The 26,317-nt window shown below is 41.9% G+C and overlaps 1 protein-coding gene across 4 annotated transcripts in view; it reads left to right on the plus strand.

The window, feature by feature from the left end:
• Nucleotides 1–26,317, plus strand: part of vps13c (vacuolar protein sorting 13 homolog C) — a 298,634-nt gene that overhangs the window by 192,622 nt on the left and 79,695 nt on the right. For all 4 annotated transcript variants that reach the window (XM_080216043.1, XM_080216044.1, XM_080216045.1 and 1 more), the window contains 10 exons: nt 1,860–2,092; nt 7,570–7,802; nt 8,629–8,721; nt 9,504–9,869; nt 11,087–11,176; nt 14,410–14,565; nt 15,674–15,938; nt 20,323–20,483; nt 22,684–22,805; nt 25,012–25,309. In XM_080216043.1, the coding sequence (XP_080072169.1) occupies nt 1,860–2,092; nt 7,570–7,802; nt 8,629–8,721; nt 9,504–9,869; nt 11,087–11,176; nt 14,410–14,565; nt 15,674–15,938; nt 20,323–20,483; nt 22,684–22,805; nt 25,012–25,309 (2,017 nt within the window). The remainder of the gene's footprint in view (nt 1–1,859; nt 2,093–7,569; nt 7,803–8,628; nt 8,722–9,503; nt 9,870–11,086; nt 11,177–14,409; nt 14,566–15,673; nt 15,939–20,322; nt 20,484–22,683; nt 22,806–25,011; nt 25,310–26,317) is intronic.

Raw genomic sequence — 26,317 nt, forward strand, 5'->3', positions numbered from 1 at the left:
AGGATTGCAGGGAAAAGCCTAGAAACTACAGGCCAGTGAGCCTCTCATCTGGTGGGTAAATTATTAGAAGGTATTTTGAGAGACAGGATCTACAGGCATTTAGAGATGCAAGGACTGAATAGGGACAGTCAGCATGGCTTTGAGTGGAAAATCATGTCTCACAAATTTAATTGAGTTTTTTGAAAGGGTAACCAAGAAGGTAGATGAGGGCAGTGTAGTTGATGTTGTCTACGTAGACTTCAGCAAGGCCTTTGACAAGGTACTGCATGGTAGGTTGTTGCATAAAGTTAAATCTCACGGGATCCAGGGTGAGGTATCTAAATGGATACAAAATTGGCTTCTTGACGGAAGCCAGAGGGTGGTTTTTCGAACTGGAGGCCTGTGACCAGTGGTGTGCCTCAGGGATCAGTGCTGGGCCCACTGTTATTTGTCATTTATATTAATGATTTGGATGAGAATATAGGGGACATAGTAAGTTTGCAGATGACGGGATTGGACAGTGAAGAAGGTTATCTCCAATTGCAGCGGGATCTTGATGAATTGGGCCAGTGGTCTGACGAATGGCAAATGGAGTTTAATTTAGACAAATGCAGGTGATGCATTTTGGTAGATTGAACCAGGGCAGGACTTACTCAGTTGATGGTAGAGCACTGGGGAGAGTTACAGAACAAAGAGATATTTGGGGGAGGGGGGGTACACGTTCATAGCTCCTTGAAAGTGGAGCACAGGTGGACAGAGTGGTGAAGAATACATTCGGTATGCTTGGTTTCATTGGTTAGAACATTGAATACAGGAGTTGGGATGTGTTGAAGTTGTACAAGACATTGGTAAGGCCACACTTGGAATACTGTGTGCAATTCTGGTCACCCTATTATAGAAAGGATATTATTAAACTAGAAAGAGTACAGAAAAGATTTACTAGGATGCTACCAGGATTTGATGGATTGAGTTATAAGGTAGAATGGGACTTTTTTCTCTAGAGACCTTATAGAGGTCTATAAAATAATGAAGGGCATAGATCAGCTAGACAGTCAATATCTTTTCCCAAAGGTAGGGGAGACTAAAATTCGAGGGCATAGGCTTAAGGTGAGAGGGGAGAGATACAAAAGTGTCCAGGGGACAGTTTTTTCACACAGGGTAGAGAGTGCCTGGAACAAGCTGCCAGAGGTAGTAGTAGGGGCAGGTACAATTTTATCTTTTAAAAAGCATTTAGATAGTTACATAGGTACGAAGGGTATAGAGGGATATGGCCTAAATGCAGGCAATTGGGATTAGCTTAAGGGCAGCATGGACAAGTTGGGCTGAAGGGCTGTTTCCATGCTGTAAACCTCTAGGGTGGGGGAGAGGGCCTGGGTAAGTTACTCTTAGAAAGTCGGTGCCGATCCGATGAGCCAAATGTCCTCTTCTGCACTGTGAGGATTCTATGAATGACCTCTGGTCAGTCTGAAACACTTCAATTTCACTTGTTCTGTGAACAGTCACCTTGCAATGGATGCTATGTTAATATAGGAATATATCCAGGAATTGGATAACTGGAATAACTTTATTCCTGTAACTAGTGTAAATGTTAAAAAAAGAAAATTTCGATGAAATTGACAGATTTGCTTGTGTTCACTTGCTGCTATTTTTCCCCTTCACTCATGACTTCTCTGCCTCTGGAAATTGCTCCTTATTCTGCATCTACTTTTCTCTGCCTACAAATTTTCTCACTGCTTTCCCCTATTGAGCAACTTTTTATAGATCTCTTTCTTTCCTCCTCTTCACTCTGTCTCATTTTTAAATTGCCCCGCATTAGAGTTTAATTCACAAATTACTCCGCTGCCATGTATAAATGACCAGAATGCCTCCTTTCTTCACAGAATGATTGAGAAAAAGCAAGGCGCTCAGGAGAGCGTCATGATCGAGTTGAAATACAACCAGACAGAGACTGAGACGTCGATCATTACTGTCCTGGAACATTTGTACCTTTGTGCTAGTGTGGAGTTCCTGTTGAATGTGGCAGATTTCTTCATCAAAGCTATGCCCGAACAGTCAGGAGACAAATCTACCCCATTATATCTGAAGCAAACCGGAAAGTCCCCTCACAACAGTGGTTGGTATAATTTGTCTGCACATCTCAAATACAAATATTTTATTTTACCATGCTTTACTTAAAGTTTATTTCTAATAGTAAAGTAGAATAAAATAAAATAATTCGACCAGCCATGATCAAGGTGAATGGCAGAGCAGGCTCAATGAGCTGAATGGCCTGCTCCTGGTTTATGTTTCTATATAGGTCAGTTTAGCTCTACTGAGCTGTAAAGTTTACTGACACTCTAGGAGTAAAAGTACACATTACTTAATTCTCCTTTTCAGTGAAAAATAATATTTTAGAATCAAATGACATTCAATATTGAAAAGTATTTTTGGGTAACATGAGCGGAGGGAGAGAAGCTAGAGGATTCTGCATTATTTTTACTGATGTTCATGGATAGTGTGACGATGTTTATTGTGAATGGTATCATTTGGACACCAGTGTATTTACGAGGATTGTGCATGAAGGCTGTGATACAAAATAGCTGCTACTGCGCACTGCTGCTGTTGAAGTGGAAATTTTCCTGTTTCTTGACTGTGGTAGAGACTCAACAAAGTTTGTTCCAACAAAATAACTTGTCTTTATTTACAAAACACTGCATGCAGTCTTGGCAAAAACTTGAGCTCACAGAACCGTCGTTACAACTTGCTAATTCTGCTCTGAAGCCTGCCCTTACATAAAGAATCAGTTCAGTATTTATGCATGATCATTATCAATTTGTGTGACCAGAGCTTATTCAAAAATTCGATCAATAATAGCGTCATGAGCAATTTCATAAATAATGGTACAACTTGCTGACCTCCTAAAACTCTTTGTCTCATCAGTTATACCTTTAACTTGTCCTTTGATAGAACAGAAGAAGGTCAGTGACTCCTTCATCCCTGACCTTATCTTGTCTTACTCATACATCACCAGGACATGCGGAATCAGCCTTATCAGGTCTTGACCTTCTCGGTCTTATTCATGTCTTAGGTTATGCGGAGTCAGTTTTCCTTATTTTGTACCAAATACTGGACCAATTTTCCCATCATGCCACTATTTCATTTGTACAACTTCACACTGCTACTCTGGCTGATTCACTCCAGTTGGGGAATCGCAGTGGCACCAGGTTGTTGCATAGTTTCTGGGATTTGGCTAAATAATGACATGAAAGAGAAGGGAATAGAGTGTTATGCTGATAAAGTAAAATTTAAAAGTTAAAGTTTACTTAAGTCACAAGGAAGGTTTACATGAATACTGCGATGAAGTTACTGTGAAATTCCCCTGGTGGCTACAGTCTGGCGCCTGCTCAGATCAGTGCACCTAACCAGCGCGTCTTTCAGAATGTGGGGGGAAACCGGAGCAGACACGGGGAGAACATGCAAACTCCACACAGATGGTGACTCAAGCTGAGAATTGAACTCGGGTGTCTGACGCTGTGAAGCAAGTGTGCTAACCACTGTGCTACCGTACTGCCCTTCAGTGATAATTCAGTGATAAAAGGTTGGGAGAAGATTTGTTTGGAACAGAAATGCTTGCATGAATCGATTGGGCTGAATGGCCTGTACCTGGGCTGTACATTCTCTGTAATTGTTAGTAATCATTATGCAATTGCCCCAAACTTCAATTCCGGCCTTGGATCATTGCCTGTGGAGGTTGTACATTGTCCACGTGTCTGCGTGGGTTTCCTCCAGGTGCTCTGGCTTCCTCCCACAGTCCTGGTTAGGTTGATTGGCCATGGTAAATGGACCCTACTGTCGGGGATTAGCAGGGTAAATATGTAAGGTTATGGGAATAGGGCCTTGGTGGGATTGTGATCGGTGCAGACTTGATGGGCCGAATGGCCCCCTTCTGTACTGTCACGATTCTGTGAAACTTGAGGTGGATGATTGTGCTGTTGCATGTCAATATGGTGATAACCTTAGATAAAAGTTTGAATTTTTGCTTTGGGATTGGGGAATGGGCGCCAAGACTGTTTCCTGAACATACCCCCTCATTCGGTGGGGGGAGGGAAGAAACGGTCATTTGGTGCCCCAAATTAAGGACAAGGGCCAGTTGGAGGCCTTCCAGCCTTAGAGGAGCAACTGATTGCAGTGATTGGCGAGGGAGAGCTTTAATATGCAAGTGGCCCTCAACAACCTTTTCAAAAGTTTATTTGAAAAATAGGAAAAGCAACCAAGTCATATTGTGGGGTTGATGGGTGTGGTTCTGAAGCGCAGCCTTTGCCTGCAATCAGACACAAACAGCCAGGGGCCTGCCTGCCCACTGGGAGTGCTGGCGTTCCAGCCTTTGGGTGCCGGCCTCCAGATAATTGAACTGCCTCCTTTTGGATCAAGAAACTGGAGCCAGAATGGAAAATTCCAGTCAGTCTTTATTGCTTACTGTTAATGAGGCTAATTGCTGCCTCCTGAGACAGGCAGCACTTGACAAAAATGGCTGATGCTGGGAACAGGCTTGGAAACTGGCAGGTGCCTGTATTTGAAGGCTCTGTTCACCTCCATTCCTGACCTCAATGTAGCCTGAAAATCCAGCCCAAAGTACATTTCCTACCACTACAGTTGCTTATATCAAACGTCTGACTACTGTTGTATTTAAATGTTCTACTCAAAATGACATTAATATCCTGGTGTTCAGTAAATGGGTGGTATGTTAGTAGTTAGCACTGCTGCCTCACACCATGGGACCAGGTTCAATTCTAGCCTTGGGTGACTAACTGTGTGGTGTTATCAAGTTCTTCCCATGTGGGTTTCCTCTAAATGCTCCAGTTTTCTTCCACTGTCCAAATATGTGCATTGGCCGTGCTAAATTGCTCCTTTTGTGTCTGTCCAAAGATGTGCAGGCTAAATATGTGGGGTTATAGGGCCTGGCTAAGATACTCTGTCTGTAAATTGGTGCATACTGGATGGGCTAAATGGCCTCTTTCTGCACTGTAGGGATTCTATGAAATGTTCTCCAAAGACAGGCATTTTATTTGTTGCTCTGTGTCTGTGGGATGTACGGGACAAAGAATTAATAATTTAAAAAGAAATATTGCTGTGTTAGTATACTTTACGCAATTTTATTAAAGCCCAAAACTTTACCAGGAAACGGTGCAGATCTTCATCAATGTAGTCACATTGAAGTGTTGCATAAGTGTTCTCTCTAAGCTGTTCCCCTCAGCAACCTGAGCATTCCAGTGTGGGCCATACACAAATTGAGCTGCTTAGCAGCTGTACAAAAAAACTGAAAGGATCTTAAGATAAATCGCCTGTGGAAAAAAAAAATTAGTTGGAATGTTTCTGTGGAATATGTTTTGCATTTCGTAAGTTCCAAATAAAGTTCCAGATCAGCTGGCATGGATCTGTGTGTCAGTGTAGTGACTTATTAGATTGCGTAGAAGGTAGTTTCCTCTGGAGCTTTACCTTTAACTCGCTCACAGGACGTGGGCATCACCAGCAAGCCACGGCTTATTGTGTTTCTGCAAATTGTAGTGACCCACTGCCATTTTGAATGTAAGAGAGTGGTTTGTTCAGCTACTTTGGAGAGCAGTTGGAGTCACACAGTAGTGTAACTCAGTAAGGAATGCAAATTTCCATCCCCATCGGACCTATATAGCAGTTATAATCACCATTACTGATGCCATTCTAAACTTGCACAGAATTTGGGAAGATGGTGGCAGAGTGCTAATGTTACGAGACTAATAATCCAGAGATCCAGGGACAGGGATTCAAATTCCACCATGGATAATAATAATAAAATTTGGAATTGAAAGCTAGTCTTGGTAACAAAGACTGTGAAACCATCATCAATCATCACAAAACCCATGTAGTTCACTGATATTGTTTTGGGAAGAGAATCTGCCATCCTTACCAGGTCTGACCCAGAGAGCTACAGTAATTTGGTTTTTACATGTGCTTCGAAATAACCAAGCCAGCTTCTCAGTTCAAGAGCAGTTAAGGATGGGCACTAAATGCTGGCCAATAAACACCAACAACACCCACATCCCATGAGGAAATAAAGAATAGTAAAATGAATTTGGCTGTGGTGGGATTTGGATTTGTTGCATTTACCCAGATTTATGCCACTGCGCCCTCTCTCTGATATCTTTTTCTTGGGTATGTTCGTTCTTGATGTTGTAACTCAGAATGATCCAGGTTGTAAAACGTCAGTCTGTTCTCTCATGTTCAGCTTCTTTGTAATAACATTATCACCCCAGTCCCATTACCTAGAAATACTATAAGCTGGAAAATGTACAAGTACTAAACAAGCTTTTTTGACTTGTTTTTATTTTTACATAACAGATTTATGATAGATTCATTGCTTCTCGTATATTAATTCAGAATTTGACAGTATGGATTCCTATAGAAATGGAATTAAATCTCTTTACAGAATCACTGAGTCATCTCGTGCAGAAGAGGCCCTTCGGCCCATCGAACCTACACCACTACGCGAGAAACATCTAAATTACCTACCTAGTCTCATTTATTAACACTTAACCATCAGCCTAGAAATCATAGAAACCCTAAGTACAGGAGGAGGCTATTCAGCCCATCGAGTCTGCACTGACTACAACCCATCCAGGCCTTATTTCCATACCCCTACATATTTTATCCACTAATCCCTCTAACTTATGCATCTCAGGACACTAAGGGCAATTTTAGCACAGCTAATCAACCTAACCCGCATAGCTTTGGTCTGTGGGAGGAAACCAGAGCGCGCGGAGGAAACATGCAAACACAAGAGTGTGCGAACTCCACACACACTGACCCAAGCTGGGAATCGAACCCAGGACCCTGGAGCTGTGCAGCAGCAGTGCTAACCACTGTGCTACCGTGCTGCCCATGTAGCCTTGAATGTTATGTTGTGTCAAGTGCTCGTCCAGGTACTTTTTAAAGGATATGAGGCAATCTGGGGTGGTTAGCACTGCTGCCTCATAGCGCCAGGGACCCGGGTTCAATTCCAGCCTTGGGTCACTGTCTGTGTGAAGTGTGCATGTTCTCTTCATGTCTGCGTGGGTTTACTCCGGGTGCTCCCATTTCCTCCGCAGTCCAAAGAACACAGATTACATTGGCCATGCTAAACTGCCCCTTCGTGTCAGGGGATTAGATGGGTAAATATACTGGAATACAACCTTGGTGGGATTGTTGTCAGTGCAGGCTCAATGGACCAAATGGCCTCCTCCTGCACTATAGGGATTCTAACCCACATCCATCACCCTCCCAGCCGGCACATTCCAAACTCTGTGGGTAAAGAGGTTTATCCTCTCGTCCCCACTAAACCTCCTGCCTGTCATTTTGAACTTGCATTCTTTTGTGAGCGACCCTTCAGCTGAGGCTCGCCATCCTGTTTTTACAAAATCAGAATCTGGTCCACAGACTGTGCGGATGCTTTACAGAAAAGTTTATCCATCATTTTCTGTTTATATTTCAGACTAAAGTGTAATATGGGACTGAACTATGGAAACTTTATGCATTGCCCAAATGTATATATTTGGCCTCTTGTTATTTACATTATATTTTGGTATTATTTTATTCCAGTTGTAAAGGCTCCAAGACGAATGATGAATGTGAAAATGCTGGTGATGAATCCTGAAGTTGTATTTGTGGCAAATCTCTCAAAAGCTGATGCCCCGGCACTGGTCGCTTCCTTCCATTGTGATATCTCATTAATCAGTGAAAAGCATTCTCGAAAGATGATTGCTCTTGTCAGTGACCTAAAGGTTCTAGCATGTCCTTTCCTACGAGAGAAGAGGGGGACAAGTATTACCACGGTGAGTGCAACATCTTTGTCACATCAAATGGGGAGGCCGTAGCGCAGTGGCATTATCACTGAACTTATAATCCAGAGACTCAGAGCAACGTCTGACAACCCCAGTTCAAATCCCGCCACCGCGATGGGTGAAATTTGAATTCGGTAAAAATCTGGAGTTAAAAGTCTAGATGACCGTAAAACCATTGTCATAAAAACCCAACTGGTTCACTAATATCCTTACTGGATGAAGAAATCTACCATCCTTACCTGATCTGGCCTATGTGTGACGACAGATCAATGTGGTTGATTCTTAAATGCCCTCTGAAATGGAACGGGTGGGCAATAAATGCTGACCCAGCCAGTGACGTTCATGTCCCTTAAAATGTTTTCATACTGATGAGACTGTCATGCCAGGAGCACTCCGATGCTGATCATTATCAGCTTGTTCTGGTGAAATTACAAGGGAATGCTTATTAACTCAGCCTTTCTGTATCTCTGACTAAAATCCGTGAACAGGGGGAGAAAATCACTTGTCCTGCTGAGGTTCTAGGTCTGAAAAATGCAGAAAGAATTTAACCGTGCAAAAAATGGTTATCAGAAAAAGAACACAACAGGCCCGGAAACTCATTTGTAAGCTGGTCTGTGTCTCCTCATAGGTTTCTTTAATATTACTCTTAATGTTGCTGACTGTCTTTGATCTATACTGAGCTGCACCGTAGGGATTGTATATGATTTTATATTCTAGCCCTTCTCGAAAACTACTCTTGAAGTAGCAACGTGAGGCAGTACCTTCATTGTTAACTATATATATTGTTAACTATATAAATGCATTTATATATTTGCAGATATTGCAGCCTTGTTCCATGTTCCTGGACTTCTTGGAACCCTCAAACAGGCCACAAAATATCACTCTGAAGGTGGAAGCAATAATCGTAAAGGTATGACAATGTCCTGGACGTTACCTTGTATATTTCCATTTTCACAGGTGTGAATCATGGGCACAGGCCTGTCTTCAATATCCTCCCCATGGTGTTGGTGCTTCAGATGTATTCTTTCTGATTCCTTAATGAAATAGTTGTAGCTTAGCATATGACTGTCACATGTATATATGACTGGGCGTTCTGTTGAATGTATATTATTGAGCTCTCTAATGCTTGTCTGTGACTGGGCTTTTTAATATTTAAGTAAAGAATATTTGGAGCAATTGAAGAATGATGTATGAGGAGAGATTGAGTCGGTTCGGATTATATTTCCTGGGGTTTAGAAGGATGAGGGGGCATCACAGAAACCTATAAAATTCCAAGAGGACTCGGCAGGGGAAGGTGTAGGAAAGATATTCCTGATGGTGGGGTCCCAGTCTAAGGATACAGGTAAACCATTTAGGACTGAGACGAGAAATTTCTTCACCCAGAGAGTGGTCAGATGTGGAATTTGCTACCACAGAAAGCAATTAAGACCAAAGCATTGTTTGTCCTCGAGAAGGAGTTCTATACGGGGTGGGTGGGTGAGGAGAGGAACTGGGGGGGGGCAGTTGGTGATGGTGGTCGTGGTGAGGATCAGGCTATTGAGTTGGATGATCAGCCATGATCATAATGAATAGTGAAGCAGGCTCAGAGGGCTGAATGGCCTACTCCTACTTTCTGTATTTATATGAATGATAAAGCTATTTTACTGCTTAGTGTAATGCTTTTTTAGATTGAATGCTTTTCTTTGCTTAAAGGTTTCTCCAATTATTCTCAATACTGTGATGACAATCATGTCAGCGATGACTCCCAAAGTGCAGGAGGTAGAAGCACAGCCAACAGTTGACTTGGCGACTGACCTCTGGGCCGTGAAGGATGCCTTCAATTCGAATTATTGGTTCCTGGGAGTTGACATGGCCAGCGAAGTAACAGAGAATTTCACCGAAGAAGAGCGTGAGAGGACTGGGGAAGCCTTCAAAATAGACGTTTCATTAATTCAAGTAACTCTGGAATGTGGACAAGGCCACTGCACGGTTCCTTTACTTCTGACCGAGTCAACGTTTTCTGGAAGAGTGGAAAATTGGACATCGTTTGTCAGTATTCATTCAGACATGACGCTTGAGGTATTTTCTGCCATTGTGCTTTTTGATAAGCTTACATAATGCAATGATAACTGAAGCAAACATGGTTGTTTATATTGTTATTTTTACGTGATACTCGTGTTAACATTACAATATACACATCGATTAAAATTAGAATAAAGGAAACAGGTGTATTTAAGTAGTGCCATTCACAACCTCAGGACATTCCAAAGTACATCAGAAACAATGTATACTTATTGTTTTGGAAACACAGCAGCCAATTCACCCATGTTAAGGTCCTATATGTAACATTGTTAACAGCAATGTTTCTCCAAAGATGAACATTGCTAAGATCACTGGGTGAACTTCTCTACTCCTTGTGCAGCAGTAAGAGAACAATCAGGCCCTTTTTGATGTGTAATATTGAAAGGCAGCATCTCTGACAGTATTGTGGCTGCCCTGTAACATTGCACGTAGCTATAAAATATTACATGTAAAAATACATCTGGACCTTTTCCTTATGACACCTCTGCATTGCCCAATTAAACACTAACAAGACCAAAGCAGCGGTAAGTTCTCTGCAGAATTTTCATACACTCGCTCCTGGTTTTATCTGCTGTCTGGTTGCTCCTTCAGATTCAGCATAACATTAAATAATCTGTCCTTTTTAACATTGACTTATTTTTCAAAGTTCACATCCAGTCTAAAATCAAGGCTTCTGTTTCTCTTGCAGAATGTTGACCAATTCTTCCTCTTATCTTACTGACATATCACATCTTTATCTCTCGGCTCAATTTCTTTCATTTCTCCTTGTTGACTTTGCCACTTGTTACCTCCCGTTTCTCCAGAACTCAGCTGCTCCCACCCTGTGCCAGACTTTTTCTTGTCTACCACAGGTTCCCATTTTCCAATGCGTTGATTTTAAAATAGCTTCTCAGTTAATAAAAATCCTCATGGCTACACCTATCTCTATAATCTTCTTCCATCCTGTATTCCACCTCGCGCTGTGGATTGAGACTGGTGGATGTTCCCTCTCCTCTTGCTTAATTCCACTACCAGTGACGTTTCTTACCTTGCAACATCATAATTTCACTTAAGGGGCTTACTCGGCTGTAAAGCACTTGAGGCATCCTGCGGTTGTAATGGCAATTCATTCAAACTGTTGTTTTCCACACCTAGTTCAGTGAGTATTTCTGGAGAGCTGAGCTACGTGTCTCGTGAGTAATTGAGTTTCATAATTTTCTACTGCTTTGTTTTAGGTCCTTTATTACAATGAACTGAGTGCAGTCTGGGAACCTCTCTTGGAGAAAGTTGCTGGAGGGCTGAAAAGGTGGAGTCTGACATTTCAGGTAAAGAGATCTTGTGCAAGTTGCATCTGTGCACTTTACCAGAGGCAGGGATAGCTCCTGAACTTCAGCACAAACATGATGATGAGCTTTATGTGGTATAAATTCTCAGTTGTGCTAAGTTAGTGTGACTTCAGTAGAATGATGATTGCAGCAGTGACATCAGAATTAAGTGGTCTCACCAATAAATAACTATATAACTGCTTTATTTTTATGTTCAATTCCTCTTGTAATAATGAAGGATAATGTACCATTAGCCTTCTTAATTACTTGCTTTACGTGCGTGCTATCCTTTTGTGACTTATGCACTAGAACTCTCTGCACCTCAGAATTTTGTAGTCATTCTCTATTTAAGAAATGCTCTTCTATTTTATTTTTCCCGCCAAAATGAACAACTTCGTATTTTCCCACCTTGTACTTGATTTGCCAGATTTTTGCTCGCTCACTCACTCAACCTATTTATATCTAATTGCAACCTTCTTATGCCCTCTTCACAGTATACTTACCTGCCCATCACAACATACTTTCCTACCTATCTCTGTCATCTGCAAATTTAGTCAACATGACTTCACTTCCCTCATCTAAGTTATTTGATGTTCCAACTCGGACCTTTCTTGAGAAGTGCCACTCAACTTTGTGCCGTTGTATGCTTTTTCTTTGTTGCTTTTCTTAGTTTCTTTAGTTAACCACAGACGATGGGTCCTACTTTTAGAACTTTTCTTGATAGTAGGACTCTACTTATTCTGAGTGGTCGGAAATGTCCCTTTAAACCCCATCACTGTTTTTCTATTGATCTGTTCCCTAGTCTGATAATGCCAGCTCACTTCATCTAGTTCTGCTTTCGTGCCCACATAGTTGCCCTTATTTACATTCAAAATGCTGGTCTCTTCCCTCCCAAAATGTATGTAAAATTCAATCATGATGTGGTCGTTGCTACTTAGGGGTAACTTTACTCTCCGATCATGAATTAACCCTGTCACGTTACATAATATCAAGCCTTAAATAACCTGCTCCATAGTTGTTTCCAGGACGTGCTGCTCTAAGAAACTTTCAAGAGCATCCCATGAACTCTCGTCCAGGCTACTGCTGCTAATCTGATTTTTCCAGTTTGTATGTAGATTAAAATCACCCATGATTAATGCTGTCCCTTTATCACAAACACTCTATTTATTCTTTGTGTTTTTTGCCCTATGTTGTGGTTACTGTAAGGGGGCATGTAGAACACTCCCTCTAGTCAATTCTTTCACCTTTTCGTATCTCCACCCAAACAGTGGAAATACCAAAAAGCCAAGCTTCCTTATCTCCATCCAAATGGATTCTACAATTCCTGGGCTAAGGTCATCTCCAGCTATTGTACCAACATTATATTTGATTAACAATGCTACCCCTCCACTTTTACCAAGTTTCCTATTCTTGAATGTCAATATTCAGCATTCAATACTTGTCCTCCTGTGGCCATATCTCTTTAATGGCTAACAGATCATGTTTATTTTCTTCAGTGTGCACTGTCAATTAATTTACTTTGTTATGAATGCAATGCGCATTCCACTACAGAGCCCTTAGTTTTGTCTTTTTGTTAACTTTGTAACATCTAACCTTGGCTGATGGTGCATTTTTGGATTATTTTCTCTCTTTCCTTTCCTGCCATACTGTGATCCTCATTTCTCAGATTATTGTTTTGCTGTTTTGCCATTACCCTACCCTTGATTTTCTTCACCTACGTGAGCTCCTCGTTTCCAAGCTTCTCCTTTTGTAAAGAATATAGAATCCCTACGGCACAGGAGGAGGCGATTTAGCCCACTGACTCCGCACCGAACACAAACCCACCCAGACCTTGCCCTTAACACCAAGCATTTTACCCTGCCTATCCCCCGACACTAAGGGGCAATTTAACATGGCCAGTCCACTAACCCACACATCTTTGGACTGTGGGAGGAAACCAGAGCACCCAAAGCAAACACATGTAGACACAGGGAAGAATGTGAAAACTCCACACAGGCCGTCACCCAAGACCGGAATTAAACCCGGGCCTCTGGCACTGTGAGGTAGCAGTGCTAGCCACTATGTCACTGTACTGCCCCTAATCTCATCCTCCCCATTCTAAAAGGGATACCTCTTATTCTTAAACTGAACCCCCTCATTCTAGATTCTCCCACAAGTTGAAAGCTGGAATCTACCTGATTAAATTCCCACAGAATTATTGATACATACTATATATATATATATATATATACACATATGTATTTTATATATATGTTGAAAGCTTGTGCAAGTTTTAGTGTCACAAGTGGGCTTTTATTAACACTGCAATGAAGTTACTGTGAAAATCTCCTAGTTGCCGCACTCTGGCGCCTGTTTGGTGACACTGAGGGAGAATTTAGTATGGCCAATGCACCCTAACTTGCACATCTTTTGCACTATGGGAGGAAACCATTATAAATTAATTATGAAACCAGAGCATTCGGAGGAAACCCATGCATACATGGGGAGAACGTGCAGACTCCACACAGACAGTGACACAAGCTGGGAATCAAACCTGGTTCTCTGGCACTGTAAGGCAGCAGTGCTAACCACTGTGCCACAGTGCTGCCCAAAGCGACAAGAGCAATTCATAAGCTGTTGCAAACTGGAAATTATGCTGTAAACATATGCTCCTGAAATGTCCTATTCTGGCACTTTTGTTTCCCTATTTTGTTTTGCTTCTTACATAGACCTTTTGCAATATTTTGCTCTGTGATAAACCGGAAAATTTGCATTACAACTTGAGTCGGACAGCAAGTATGGACATAATTTCTTATTAACATGCTGTTTTTTTTTAACAGTTGCGTGTCAGGTCTAAATGTAAAACCTCCCTTATTCCTGCAACATGCTGGTGATGTTCACTCCTCATATTTAAGCTTTGTTTTACGCTGTAGTTTTGCACCGGCATTTTATGTTATTGAAATCGCTGCTCGATTCGATGACTTTATTCCCCCCTCTGCTTCCATGCTGACACAATGAGTGACAGCTTTCATGCCCCTCTGATTTCAAACATTTACATTATCTGATGATCACGTTTGATCTGGCTGCTTCAGGTTTTCAAATCCGCCAGATTAATTTGTAGGTTTGTCAGAGCTGAGAGCTGAGCTTTGTGGAGTGTAATAGAAGAAACGGGGGGCTGAATGTTTCTGGTGAATATTCTTTTCAAAATGCTGTGCCATATTGGATTACGTGTATTTGTGTTTTAATGCGTTTAGATGAAAACCAACATGGGCCTGGACAAAGCTCTCATCCCAGGGGATGATTTACTTCAAATTCCTGACCCGCAGACTGCCATTACCATCTCTTCAAAGGACATATTGAATATCACTGTATCCAAGTGCAGTTTGAACGTTCTCAATGTCTTAGCTAAGGTAACAACGCAAACGTATATTAAGATCCACGTCAAAAACTCCAAGGTGTTTTGTGAAGTTAACCTAGATCCTAAGTTTTTTACATTTGAATTTGGCACTGGTGAGCATAAGATGTTTCACTCCAGGTATGATTCAAATGACCCACTAGGAAGTTTTTATCAAACAAAGTTTATTTAATAACACAGTTAAACTATAATTAAAATAGCATAACTTTTACCAATTACAAGATTCAGTGCACAATACAGTATTAACCATAACAACTAGCTATCTATGTTGTTCCAGGTCAAGTATCATCTCATAGTCATACGTCCTTTTCTAGACTTGCACAAAAAGCAAGTAAGCTCACGTGATGCTGGCCTTTCAGCTTTTTAACACCTGCCATGAATTGGTCCTTTGAATGCTGGATTAAATCTGAGGCTTTCCAGTACTGGAACTTTCAGCGTGCTTCTAAAAAGATAGAGACGGAGACAGTGATTCTGTCTCAAGTCCAAGCAGCATCTGAGAAAAATGAAGCATTAGACTTTTCTGTGGAAAAGAACTGACCCCAGGCATCCCCTGACCCGTCGATTACCCCCAAATCAAGCTCCACTCAACAATCCCCAAAGGATCATAAAACTCCAGGACGCTGCATTAATCTAGATTAAAAATAAACATGATATCCATTGTGTTGCTTCAGCCACAATTTGAGGACACCAGTTACAGACAGCATAGCACTGATAAAATCTTGCAAAGGAACATGATTCAAACATTTCTTAAAGGCACAGTAGCATCACACATATACAAAATAGGAGCAGAAATATATAAGAATACTGATACTTCTAAAATCTTGTTTTTAGTAAGAGATTTTTCAAAACTTAGTTTCTCAGTGAATTATCCAGTTTCAAAGTAAGTTCCCAATTGGGGAATGTTAAGATGATCACTGATGCAGGAGTCGGAAAGGGAAGGTGGAGAATGGATGATTGAGTTGGAAAGAGAGAACACTTTGCCAGAACCTATTTTGAAATTCTGGGGAGGGGAGAGGTAAATTGACAAAAACAATTTCGGAAATACAAGTCTGTCTCTTTTCAATGTAGCAAATATTTGTCTGAAATGTGTGACTTTACTGCAGGCATATTCAGCAGGGACTGCTTCAACATTCGATTATTCGCTGAGGGACCAAGTTCCGTACACCCTGAAAAATGAACTGGGCATCCCTTTGGCTGTGCACCACTCTACAAATCTGTGTGCCATCGGTTTACCCCCTCAGCAGAAACTTCATCAGCTAGAAGCAGGACAGACACTGGAACTGGATTATGTGGCTGTACAACCCAGAAATCGGGGGAAACTTTCTGTGTTGGAAAGACAAGAAAGTAACCTTTTTACTTTAACAATAAGTAAGTTGAGTGATGAGAGCGAATTCTTACTTGCCTACATCACCTGCAAATTCCTGTCTAAGCCACACACACCATCCTGACTTGGAAATATATCACCATTCCTTCACTGTCGCAGGGCCCAAACCCTGGAACTCCCTCCCTAACAGCACTGTGGGTGAGCTGCACCACATGGACTGCAGCGTGTTCAAATCGGCGATGCACCACCACCTTCTTGAGGGGTAATTAGGGATGGGCAATAAAGTTGGCCTAACCAGTATGCCCACATCCCTTGAACAAAGTAAATAAAATGGCAGAGCAGAAATATTTTCCTACTTGGATTATGAAGAAAATGCTCAAATGAATGTGTCTGTAAACTGCCAGGAATTATGCACCTCATTTTCCCTTTAATGTCTGTTTCTCTGTGATACCCTATTCTAAACCTAATGTAGTTGACAATGAAGCTGATGTTTTTGTCACTGCTTTTAGTAGCAAGAATCTAAGATTTGAACTGGCTTCTAATTCCCATTTCTTTGGTACGTTCAAACATTGAATCCCTGTAGTGCAGAAAGAGGCCATTTGGCCCATTGAGTCTGCACCGACAACAATCCCACCCAGGCCCTATCCCTGTAATGCCACGTATTTACCCTGCTAACGTTCCTGGCACTAAGGGGCAAGTTAGAATGGCCAGTCAACTTAACCTGCACATCTTTGGTGTGTGGAAGGAAACCCACGCAGACACAGAGAGAATGTGCAAACTTCACACAGACAGTCACTTGAGGCTGGAATTGAACTGGAGCCTCTGGCACTGTGAGGTAGCAGTGCTAACCAGTGCCACGTGAAAGAGATCAGCTGGTTGTAGATGGATTGGCTGGAAGAAAATTCCCCTTAGTGTCCCAAAATGTATAGGTTAGATGGATTAGCCAGGCAAATGTGTGGGATTATGGGGATAAGGCAGGTGAGAGCCTGAATAAAATACGAGTTGGTGCAGACTCAATGGGCTGAATGGCCTCTTCTGCACTTTATTGATTCAAGATTTTATAGACCCTGACCTTGCTACAGGCATTTCCAGCAGGAACTGCTCCAACTTTTGACTATTTGCTAAAGGGCCAAGGTCTGTACACCTTAAAAAATGTGCATTAGAAATGTCACAAATAAACAACATGACACTCTGAGACAAATCAGAACCAGCCCAGTGATCTCATGGGTGAGAACGTTTCCTGTTCTGAACCACAACATATACTTTGTGGCAATGTGGTATTTTACAGTGAGATTATAAACTGTCTTGCTATTGAGATAAATTGATGTCCAATATGGAGGACTTTGGTAAACCCAAAACTGACCTTTCACTATTAAATAGAAATGCAGCCATTATAGCTTATTCCGGAGAGATACAAACATTATAGTATTGTATACTTTAATTACCTGAATGTAGACTGGGACAGCGGTAGTGTAAAGGGCAGGGAGGGAAAACAGTTCCAAGATTGTGTTGTGGAAAATTTTCCACAGCAGTTTGTGTCCAGTCTGACAAAAGTTGATGCATTGTTGGACCTGGCTCTTGGCAATAAAGTGGGCCAAGCAGATCAAGTGAGAGTGGGGGCATGTTTAGGAGACAGTAATCATTGTATCATATGGTGTAGAATGATGATAGAAAAGAGAACTGGGCAATCCTAGTAAAAATAATGAACTGTGGGAGTGCCAACTGCAGTGAGGCAAGAGCGGAGTTGGGCTGGTTAGACTGGAATGAAAGGTTGGCGGGAACTGAACAATGGGCTACCTTCAAAACAAAAATGGTCTGAGCACAGTCAAGAGATGTTCCCTTAAAAGCGAACATTAGGGCAAACTAATCAAGTGCTCCCAAGATGAAAACCAAGAGGAAATGAACAAAGTGTGCTTATGACAGGTCAGGTAGAAAATAGAGTTGAGAACCAAGAGAAATACAGAAGAGTTAGAGGCGAGGTGAAAAAGCTGATTAGAGAAGCAAAGAGGGATTATGAGAAAGGACCCACAGCCAACCTATTGAGGAATCCCAATGATTCAGTAGGCACATAGATAGTAAAAGGAAGAGTTGGGCTGATTAGGGACCTCAAAGGGGATTTACACAGGGGTAATAGGTACGGCAAAGGTATTAAATGAATGTTTTACCTCGGAGGGAGATGCTGTCAAGGACATGGAGACAGACAAGGAAACTCCGTCCTTCGAAGGGTACAAAATTGGTAAGGTAGAAATGTTGAATAGACTAACGGGATTGGAAGTTGACAAGCCACCGGGACTGGATGAGATGCATCCAAGGATATTGAAGGAAACGAGAGTGGAAATTGCAGGAGGTGCCAGAGGATTGAAGAATTGTAAATGTTATGCCCTGTTCAAAAAGAGTTGTAAGGATAAGCCCGAGCAATTACAGACCATTTTGTTTAACATCAGTATTGGGCAAGCCTCTAGAAACATTTATTTGGGATCGAATCCGTAGTCACATGGAAAAATGTGTGTTGATTAGGAGGAGCCAGCATGGATTTCTAAAGGAAAAATCGTGTTTCACTAACTTGCTGGAGTTTCTTGAGGAGATATCAGAAAGGGTCGATGAGGGTAATGTCGTTGATGTAGTGTACATAGACTTTTAGAGGACATTCACTACAGTGTCACACAATAGACTAGTGAGGAAAAGTTATAGCCCATGGAATAAAAGGGACAGTAGCAACTTGGATTCAAAATTAACTGAATAATAGGGAGCAGAGAGTAATGGTCAGTGAATATTTTCCAGGCTGGAGGAAGGTTTGGAGTGGTGTTCCCCAGGAGTTGGTGTTCGGACCTTTGATTTCCTTTATCAAGATCTTTGATGTGCAGGGAATAATTTTAAAGTTTGCAGATGATACACATCTTGGCAGGGCAGTGTAGAATTCAAAAGGACACAGACAAGTTGGTGGAGTGGACAGATAGTTGTCAGGTTTAGTTCAAAGTTGAGAATTATGAACTGATGCATTTTGGTAGGAAGAACGTGGGTAGACAATATAAAATAAGTGGTAAAATTCTTAGTGGTGTAGGAGTAGAGGGACCTGGGTGTTTATATGCATAGATCATTGAAGATGGGATTGTGGCTTTATTAATAGAGGCATTGGGTGCTAGAACATAGAGGTAATGCTGAATTTATACAACACTATTTAGATGTCAGCTGGAATATTGTGTACAGTTCTGTGTACTACACTATAGGAAGGATGTGAACACATTGGAGAGAGTGCAGAAGTTTACAAGAATGTTTCCAGGGATGAGAAACTTCAGTTATGAAGATGGATTGGAGAGGTTGGGACTGTTGTCCTTGGAGAGGAGAAGGGGAAGAGGAGATTTGATAGAGCGACTCAGTAGCACAGTGGTTAGCACTGCTGCTTCACAGCTCCAGGGACCTGGGTTCGATTCCTGGCTCGGGGTCACTGTCTGCATGGAGTTTGCACGTTCTCCTCGTGTCTGCGTGGGTTTCCTCCGGGTGCTCCGGTTTCCTCCCACAGTCCAAAGACGTGCGGGTTAGGTTGATTGGCCATGCTAAGAAATTGCCCCTTAGTGTATAGGGATGTGTAGGTTAGAGAGATTAGTGGGTAAAATATGTAGGGATATGGGGGTAGGGCCTGGATGGGATTGTGTCGGTGCAGACCTGATGGGCTGAAGGGCCTCTCTCTTCATTGTAGGGTTCTATGATTCTATGAGATGCTCAAAATCTTGAGGGGGCTGGACAGAGAGACTAGGAAAAAACTGTTCCTGCTAGTTAAAAAGGATCAATAACGAGAGGGTACAGATTGCAAGTGATTCACAAAAGAAACAAATGCGATTAGAGAAAAAAGAGTGGTTCAGGTCTGGAATGCTCTGCCTGGAAGTGTGGTGAAGACATATTATAGTCGAGGCATTTGAGAAGGCCTTAGATGATTATTTGAATAGAAATAATAGAAACAATACGGAGGAAAAGACAGGGGAATGGCACTAAGTAATGATGTTTGTTTGGAGAGCCATTGCCAACATGGTGGGCTTGGAACGTATCATGCCCCAAATGGGCAGGTGAACTAAGAATTGTTTAATAAATGGAGGTGAGGAGACATCACTTAGCGGAAGAGTGGTGAGTCTGTGGAATTCATTACCACAAGAAGTAGTTGATGCCAAAATATTGAATGTATTCAAGGGGCAGCTTGATATAGCATTTGGCAAATGGAATCAAAGGTTATGGGGAGAAAGCAGGAGTTGAACTATTGAGTTGAACAGTCAGCCATGATCGCAATGAATGGTGGAGCAGGGTTGAAGGGCCAAATGGCGGCCTCCTATCTTTTATGTTTCTAATGTATTAACACCCCTCAAATTGCGCATGAATCTAACGATGCTGTGACATGATTGTGTTTTGCAATAAATAAGTTCTATTTTATTTCACCAGTGCCACGTGATTATACAGAAGTAGGAAACATTCCTGTTACTAAGCCAGGTCGGCGTCTGTATAATGTCCTCCGCTCTGACAGTAAACATTCAGTGTCACTTTTAGCCCAGATAGATGTTGTCGAAGGTGATAAAAGAATTATCATCCGATCCCCTCTCCAGGTAATTGAACTTTTCTTCAATCTATTCATTGTTGCTTTCTTTCAGTACTCACTGTTACCAACACTGGCAGCATTGATTGTCTGAAAAATCCTGTTGTTTTAGTAATTGACTTTAATCAAGTGACCACACTGAGCAGTGCATTTTTAAAAATTCATTCATGGGACATGGGCATCGTGCTGGCTGGGCCAGCTTTATTGCCCATCCCTAGTTGCCCTTGGAGGGCAGTTGCGAGTCGACCACATTGCTGTGGCTCTGGAACCACTTGTAGGCCAGACCGGGTAAGGACAGCAAATTTCCTTTCCTAAAGGACATTAGTGAATCAGGTGGGTTATTCCGATAATCGACAATGATTTCATGGTCCTCAGTAGATTCTTAATTCCAGATATTTTTAATTGAATTTAAATTCACCATCTGCCGTGGCAGAATTTGAATCCAGAACATTAGCTCAGTTTCTGGATTAATAATATAGCAATTAATACCACCAGGCCATTGTTTTACTCATAATTTGTGACAGAAAAGATGCAGCCTGGGAGACTTCAGCCTACCACAGCCTGATCCCTCACCCTGGTGAGATACATGGATAGTTAATCATCGTTCTGCTAGATGTGCCTCCTGGTTCATTTGTCAACAAAGTGCACTGCTTATTATGCAATTTTGATGGGTTTAATTATCTGTCTTGTATTTAGAAGGGCTCAAACCTGCACTTGTTTGTTTTTCGACCAACTTTGTGCCTGCCCACCAAGCATAGTAAGCATCGACTCCAAGGTAACACGCTTGGTAAAGAATATTCAGAACTAAGTCAATCTTCAGTGGGTATTTTGGTAACCTGCTAGTTGAAATAGTCAAGGATGATGTGTACAATGAACTAGTCTGGCCATCTAATAGATCTTGGAATGATGGGTGTGCAGCTAGCTCTGTGGTTCTTCCCACTCACTCTCCGGTCAGTAATCCTGCATACTATTGCCTGAGCTGAGAAGAGTAGGCAATGAACAACTCAGCAGTACACTACAGTTGTGAACTATGTTGTTTTTTTAACTAATTAAAACCCACTCTTACCTCTGAGAACTCCCCTGGGTTCTTAACCCTTTGTCCAAACTTTCTGGGACTATATAAGGTGGATGTGTCACCCTTGGTGTGTTTACTCCATCAGTTGCAATGGCTTGAAGATTTTTAAAGGAGATTTTTTTGTAAATGTTAGGGAAAATTCACCTCAGCATTTGTTATAAATTTGTGGGCTGAACATTGCTGATTATCTCTTTTATTTCAGGGGTGAATTTTACAACTCCCCCAGCCAGCATATTTGCAGGCAGGGGACATAAAACAGGGTAGGTGGTTCAGCATGCTGCTTCACCATCTTGTGTGAAAAGGCAGAAGGAAATTTGGAGAAGGGGGCGTGGCTACCTCCTTGAGGCGGGGTAGTACCCCCGTGTGTGCATTGCAGGAACCAACATCATGATGGCATTGCCATTTGTACCTCTCCTCCTGGCATCCAGAACATAACTCCACTCCTCCTCCAACTCTAGGGTCTCCAATCCCTCCCCGACCAAAAGCTTTGGACCTATCTTGGTCCGTTATCCATGTTGCTTCCTTTGGTGGGACTGGTTGTAGTCCAGCTGTGGCTATGACTGAGTTCCATCACTTCCAGGACCCGGGATTACCCTTGGAGGCAGGTTTCCTTTCCCTAAGAGGGTGAGAGAGAGAGAGACCCGAATTGCACTCGCAACTGCCTTTGCTACCCGCATATAATTCAGCCTGTGGTTAAACAATTAAAATGAACAACAAATTGAGTTGGAAAAACAGAGTTTACTGCATTTTTGCTGACTCCTCACTCTGGGTGCAGGCTGAGCTGACACCAGGTTCTTCGCATTGGATCTGCGAGAATTAAACAAGACTTTATCCTTGGACCAATACCATGCTGGTCCTGTCAAGTTTGCTTGGGGAAACATTGCTAGAGGTCTGAATAATATCTCAAATTTGAAATTAATCAGGTTTAATTTTGTTCTGAAAATGTTTTGTGAATGGTGATGGACTGGACTTCTAAACCTTTCGTGTTAAAGGTTGTTTAGTTGCTGATAGTATTCGCTGCTTAAAACTAATGGAACGACTGAGATTTTTGATCGTTGCAAAATAAGATTGTTTGAGATGAAGTTTGTATAAATTATAATAAAGATCTGTTTGTGCTGCTTTTCCCTATCTATAGATCAAGAACCACTTCTCCGTCTCCTTTATTGTCCTCAAGTTTATTCCAGAGAGCCGGCAACTGAAGCCCATTGGTGTGGCTAACCCTGAAGAGGAATTCCATGTGCCTTTAGATTCTTACAGGTGGTGAAACTAAACATGATCCCATGTTGGTCAGATTGTCTGGAATGGGGCAATGAGCCAGTTGTGAATGTGGCAGGACTGTGATTTTCACTTGACAACACCCCTGCATCAAGCACTGCCAATCTCCGTGTCATTAACCTCAAAACATCCCATCAAAATCTCCCCACCTGACCCCCAGAAGTCATCCTCTCCGTACTCTGCTTTGCTACCAGAACACAAAGAAATCCCACAACACCAGTTTAAAGTCCAAACAGGTTTATTAATAAGTTTAATAAAGTAATTAAAATTTATTTATTAAATTTTAATTACTTTATTAAACTTATTAATAAACCTGTTTGGACTTTAAACTGGTGTTGTGGGATTTATTTGTGTTTTACCCCAGTCCAATGCCGGCATCTCCACATCATGCTATCAGAATCCAGAAATTTCCCCAATGTTCCGGACCTCTCATTTCATCCCAGATGCACTGAGTGCTTTCATCCCCAGGATACACTGCTCAGAATTCCAGAAACCCCACTGCAGTGCTGCCATATTCTCTGTGCTCTCATTCAAAGCACAGAATCATCTCCGAGGCTTCTGCTTCCAACATGGTGCACAATACAGTCAACTTGCTGTGAAAAAGACCAGATATATATTGAATACATGCTTGTAGAAAGTGTTGATTGTATTTTCTTATGATATACTACGAAAATATTGCTATTTGAAAATTAAAAATAATAGAACATAGAACAGTACAGCACAATACAGGCCCTTCGGCCCTCGATGTTGTGCTGAGCAATGTCCGAACCCAAGATCAAGCTATCCCACTCCCTATCATTCTGATGTGTTCCATGTGCCTATCCAATATCCGCTTGAAAGTTCCTAAAGTGTCCGACTCCACTATCACAGCAGCAATGCATGCCACACCCCAACCGCTTTGAGTTAAGAATCTACCTCGGACATCCCTCCTATATCTCCCACCATGAACCTTATAGTTATGACCCCTTGTAACAGCTACATCCACCCGAGGAAATAGTCTCTGCACGTCCACTCTATCTATCCCCCTCATGATGTTTATAAACCTCTATTACGTCACCTCTCATCCTCCTCTACTGTAAAGAGAAAAGCCTCAGCTCCCTCAACCTTTCCTCATAAGACCTACCCTCCAAACCAGCAGCATCCTGCTAAATCTTCTCTGCATTCTCTCCAATGCTTCCACATCCTCCTTATAGTGAGGTGACCAGAACTGCACACACTATTCCAAACGTGGTCTCACCAAGGTCCTGTATAGTTGCAGCATAACCCCACGGCTCTTAAACTGAAACTCCCTGTTAATAAAGGCTAACGCACTATAAGCCTTCTTCACGGCTCTCTTCACTTTAGTGGCAACCTTCAGAGATCTGTGGATATGAAGCCCAAGATTTCTCTGTTCTTCCACATTCTTCAGAACCCTGCCGTTGACCCTGTAATCTGCATTCAAGTTTGTCCTAGCAAAATGAATCACCTCGCACTTATCAGGATTAAACGCCATCTGCAACTTTACTGCCCAGCTCTGCATCCTATCAATGTCTCTTTGCAGCCTGCAAGAGCACTCCACCTCATCCACTACTCCACCAATCTTGGCGTCATCAGTAAATTTACTAACCCACCCTTCAGCCCCCTATTCCAAGTCATTGATAAAAATCACAAGTAGCAGAGGATCCAGCACTGATCCCTGTGGTACACTGCTGGTAACTGACCTCCAGTCTGAAAATTTTCCCTCCACCACCACCTTGTCTTCTATGAGACAGTAAGAAGTCTCACAACACCAGGTTAAAGTCCAGCAGGTTTATTTGGAATCACGAGCTTTCAGAGCACTGCTCCTTCATCATCAGGTGAGTGGGGAGCGATGCTGCAAAAGCTCATGATTCCAAATAAACCTGTTCGAATTTAACCTGGGTAAGGTGCTCTGTTGGAGAATCAGTGCAATCTCAATGGCCCAAATAGCCTTCTCCTGCACTGTTGGGATTTTGAGTTGTTCGAGTGGAATAAAGGATTGAAATGATGGCTGCAGAAGAACAGGGAAGTCTTTAAGTGTTATAGTCCATTCCTGGCTCCAGGCATTGCGAAAGAGCAGCTTCTACACTTAATATAAACTGGACTGCAATTTACTTTTATGAATAGGCTAAGATAGGAGCAGTATTGCTGCATTTCATAAAGTACTAAACCATTAATTTTTTTGTTGAAGAGGCCAGTTGTTCCTCAAACCATCAGGTGAGCTGGATGAACAGTTCGAAGTGTCAACAACATACATCACTTGGAAGGAAGAGCTGCACAGGAGCACAGAAATCCGATGCACGCTGCAATGTCCTTCAACCGAGGTGAACTTCCTCCCGCTTATCATAAACACCATCGCTATTCCCGATGAGCTGAGCTTTATCAGTAATCACGGAGAAGATGATTGGGATCCAGCCTACATCATTCACCTCCACCCCACAGTTACGATCCGGAATCTTCTACCGTATAGTTTGCGTTACATGTTGGAGGTGAGTAAGTGGAAGATTGCAGCTAATAATATTCATGCTTCACTGTGAGCTTGGATTGTTTGAAACAATCAACTTGTACTGTCTTTTATTGTTTACACGTTTAAAATGTTTAATAATCTTTTTGCTAACGTTGCCATCAAATATAGGCTGGAATTTTACCACTACGGGAATTGCAGTGGGAGGGGGTTGGACCATGGAGAGGTCCATTCACCTTGGGTGGGATTTTATGATTTTGGGGCGAGCAAAGTCATAAAATCCCATCCATAGATTGTTTTATTTCTCAACTTCAGGATGCAATACCCATCTCACGTATCCATGACAATGACATGAGCAGACCACACTGTATATAATAGTGCAGATGTCTTAAAATGAAAATATTGCATTGTGCTGCCTCCTACTCTACTCCACTTTGAATTGCTCTGCTTCTTGACCTAGTGCTCACTAATATAACTATCCCTTCTCTCCCCATCCTGGCCACTGCTTGCCCTCAAAAGCTGCTATATTCATCCCATACTTTGAAAACACTTATCTTTCCCCATTCTCAACCTCCCCTTGTTCTTTAATCATCTGGAATGTGCTACTTCCAACAAACTCCATCACCTGTCATTCCCTGTGAGAAACCAGGCTGGGGGGGACGGTTTCCTTATTAGTCACAGCACTAACAATGACATAGTAAGAAAGCTATTGACATCACATTGCATTGTGATCATCACATTGCATCATTTATCTTCTAACACTCTATGCTTTTGGACACAGTCAACAAATCTGTATTCACTGTCTCTCATGTGATCTATGTGCTGATTTAAGGCTATTCTGTTTCTACTTACCTCGCTGGGAGCTACTACATTTGCAATGTTCCTTCCTGGGCTGCCCCAAGTTTAGTTTTTGAAGTCATCTGTTTCTCTTGTGATATGGTGATTGTCAATGTTTAATAACAGTGAGATTTGTGTTTTTGTGTGTGTATATATATTACATATACATGCTATTAATAACTAGCTTTATCTTTGC

Source organism: Carcharhinus amblyrhynchos, chromosome 32 (genome assembly GCF_965287045.1).
Source record: "Carcharhinus amblyrhynchos chromosome 32, sCarAmb.v2.hapA, whole genome shotgun sequence".
In the NCBI taxonomy this organism is placed as follows: domain Eukaryota; kingdom Metazoa; phylum Chordata; class Chondrichthyes; order Carcharhiniformes; family Carcharhinidae; genus Carcharhinus; species Carcharhinus amblyrhynchos.